The sequence below is a fragment of the Dipodomys ordii genome, unplaced genomic scaffold, assembly GCF_000151885.1.
Source record: "Dipodomys ordii isolate 6190 unplaced genomic scaffold, Dord_2.0 Scaffold11265, whole genome shotgun sequence".
Taxonomy (NCBI): domain Eukaryota; kingdom Metazoa; phylum Chordata; class Mammalia; order Rodentia; family Heteromyidae; genus Dipodomys; species Dipodomys ordii.
In genome coordinates, this window is record NW_012278477.1 from 428 (window position 1) to 3,774 (window position 3,347).

General features: G+C 40.7%; 1 protein-coding gene across 1 annotated transcript; it reads left to right on the forward strand.

The window, feature by feature from the left end:
• Positions 1–470: 470 nt before the first annotated feature.
• On the forward strand, positions 471–2,918 carry LOC106002465 (S-adenosylmethionine decarboxylase proenzyme 1; the record flags this gene model as incomplete). Its single annotated transcript, XM_013037336.1, has 5 exons — positions 471–573; positions 1,988–2,030; positions 2,130–2,274; positions 2,493–2,585; positions 2,763–2,918. Coding segments are annotated over 5 exons (540 nt in total), but the record flags the coding sequence as incomplete, so codon positions are not given.
• Positions 2,919–3,347: the final 429 nt, after the last annotated feature.

Genomic DNA, 3,347 nt, shown 5'->3' on the forward strand with positions numbered 1-3,347 from the left:
AGGTTACTGGGCATGCTGGGCGTGTATTCCACCACTGAGTTACAACCCAGCATTATCAATGCAGTTTTTATTTTTACTTTTTTTTGGTGGGGGGTCCAGTTGTGGAGCCTGAACTCTGGGCCTGGGCGCTGTCCTTCAGCTCAAGGCTAGTGCTCTACCACTTGAGCCACAGCACCACTTCTGACTTTTTTTGTTTTGCTTATGTGGTGCTGAGGAATCGAACCCAGGGCCTCATGCATGCAAGGCAAGCACTCTACCACTGAGCCACCTTCCCAGCCCCTTATTTTTACTTCTTAAATTGAGTCAATGACTTTAAAACTAGACATATGTAAGTGGGTGCCAAATAAGAGCTTCAGGAAAAGTATTTGTAGAGTTTAAATTTTGCTGACTTAATATTTGGAAAATTACTGATTAATTTAGAAACAATTCTTTAAAATAATTCTCTTTCTCCCTCCTTCCCCCTTTTAAAGAGCTTCTTTTATTCTCGTAAGAATTTCATGAAGCCGTCTCACCAAGGATACCCACACCGGAATTTCCAGGAAGAAATAGAGTTTCTTAATGCAATTTTCCCAAGTAAGTTTAGAAAGAATTTAAACATAACTTTCTCCCTCTTTATTTTTTTTGTCTATCGTGGGGCTTGAACTCTGGTCCTGGGCGCTGTCCCTCAGCTCTCCAGCTCAAGGCGAGTGCTCTACCACTTGAGCTACAGCGCCACTTCCGGTTTTCTAGTGGTTTATTGGAGATAGGAGTCTCACGGTCTTTCCTGCCCGGGCTGGCTTTGAACCGTGATCCTCAGATCTCAGCCTCCTGAATAGCTAGGATTACAGGCGTGAGCCACCAGCGCCCGGCTCTTTCTCCCTCTTTAAAGGTCCAGCTTCACAAGATTTTAAGATAATGAGATCATCTGTATGTAAATGTAGCATAATATGCACTCTTCTGTACTTTATTTATCAGATTATATTTGCCAGGAGTTTACCATATAATAATTGATATTTATAATATTTCATAGAATTCAAAATATGCAAGAGTTAATGAAAATATTAGATGACTTAAAATGAGCGAATAGTTTGTTACAAATCATGTTGTGTCTGCACATGGCCCTTGTAAAAATAATGGTGCATCTCATATTAGTACTGTAGAAAATAGACTGAAGGAGAATATCATGAAGGCTGAGGCAACATTTCTTGAGCCTGAGAGTTCAAGGCTGGCATATGCAACATAGTAAGACCTTTGTTCCTAAAAACAGGAAAAGACAAAGTCAGAATTGAATGCCTGCCATTTTTTTGCTGTTTTGTTTTTAAAAGTGCCAAGGCATTTATATCTAAGTCAGTGGTTCTTAACAGTATAAAGTCAGTATAAAGAAGGATACATTTCTTCCCAGAAGTATGCCCAGTGGTTAATCTCTGCTATTAAATGCTGGTCCCGGCATTTTTATTATTATTTTGACAGTCCTGGGGCTTAATGAACTCAGGGCCTGGGCAATGTCCATGAGCTGCTTTTGCCCAAGGCTAGCACTCTACCACTTGAGCCACAATACCACTTCCGGCTTTTTCTGTTTGGTGCTATATTAAATCCAGGGCTTCATGTGTGCTAGGCAAGCACTCTACCACTAAGCCACATTCCTAGCCCCTAATCTATTCTTCCAACAGTATGGGAAGGAAGTTGACATACAATGACTTATTTAAGTGAATAGCCTAAAGTTGAACTTCCAATTCCTGTGGGAGATGGAAGAGTGTAGACCGTCATTTATCAACTGTTTAGGCCAGCCTATTAGTGGAAATAAAATCTGTCTCAGTGACAGCCTTCAGAGGAAAAAACTTTTTAGTCTAAGGTGGTGATCATACCCATCTTGGAATTCAGTTTTCCTTCACTGATATCATAGGTAGCAAGCATATAGTATAATACACTCAAGCTTATTGGGTAGGTGATAACAAGCCATCTCATTATGAGTTTTTTGTATTTATTTTACATTATGTTCACTCAACAGATGGAGCAGCATATTGTATGGGACGGATGAATTCTGACTGTTGGTATGTTTGCTAAAATTTGGTGCATATTTTTGTTGTCCATTTAAGATCTATTTTAAGTTGTCAATTATTACTTATATAAACCTCTTAACTTTTATATAGGTACTTGTATACTTTGGATTTCCCAGAGAGTCGGGTAATCAGTCAGCCAGATCAAACCCTGGAAATTTTGATGAGTGAGCTTGACCCAGCAGTTATGGACCAGTTCTACATGAAAGATGGTGTTACTGCAAAGGATGTCACTCGTGTAAGCCCGTTCAAGAAAATATTCTATTGTTTTAGAAAAATTGGAGATTAAGCCTATGAGATTTTTTTGCCTGGCTGGCTTCAAACCCAAATCTTAAGATTTTCAGCTTCCTGAATAGCTAGAATTATATAGTACCCAGCTTATAACTATTTTTGTTTCAGTTATAGTTTTTTTTTTTTAAGTTTATGTTTAATTCCATGTTTATTCTCTTTTCCCAGGAGAGTGGAATTCGTGACCTGATACCAGGTTCTGTCATTGATGCCACACTGTTCAATCCTTGTGGGTATTCAATGAATGGAATGAAATCAGATGTAAGTAAAGTAATTATAGCTCGTTTCAGTCTTGGGTGGGTGGGTGGGTGGGGGGGGGGGGGGGGGGGGGGGGGGGGGGGGTGTGTGTGTGTGTGTGTGTGTGTGTGTGTATGATTTTCAGTCTTGGGGTGGGTGTGTGTTTAATTTCCATTGCTAACATAACATTGTTTCTTTAAGGGAACTTACTGGACTATTCACATCACTCCAGAACCAGAATTTTCTTATGTTAGCTTTGAAACAAACTTAAGTCAGACCTCCTATGACGACCTGATCAGGAAAGTTGTGGAAGTCTTCAAGCCAGGAAAATTTGTGACCACCTTGTTTGTTAATCAGGTAATTTAATCCCTCAAAAACTCGTATGTAATTAGACAGGCAGGTGTTCTGCATTTAAGCTATATATATATATATTTTTTTTTTTTTTTGTCGATCGTGGGGCTTGAACTCTGGGCCTGGGCGCTGTCCCTCAGCTCTTCAGCTCAAGGCAAGCGCTCTACCACTTGAGCTACAGCGCCACTTCCACTTTTCTGGTAGTTTATTGGAGATAGGAGTCTCAGGGTCTCTCCTGCCTGGACTGGATTTGAACCGTGATCCTCAGATCTTAGCCTCCTGAGTAGCTAGGATTACAGGTGTGAGCCACCAGCGCCCGGCTAAGCTATATTCTTTTTTTTTTTTTCTTTTTGCTTATGTGGTGCTGAGGAATCGAACCCAGGGCCTCAGGCATGCAAGGCAAGCGCTCTACCACTGAGCCACCTTCCCAGCCCC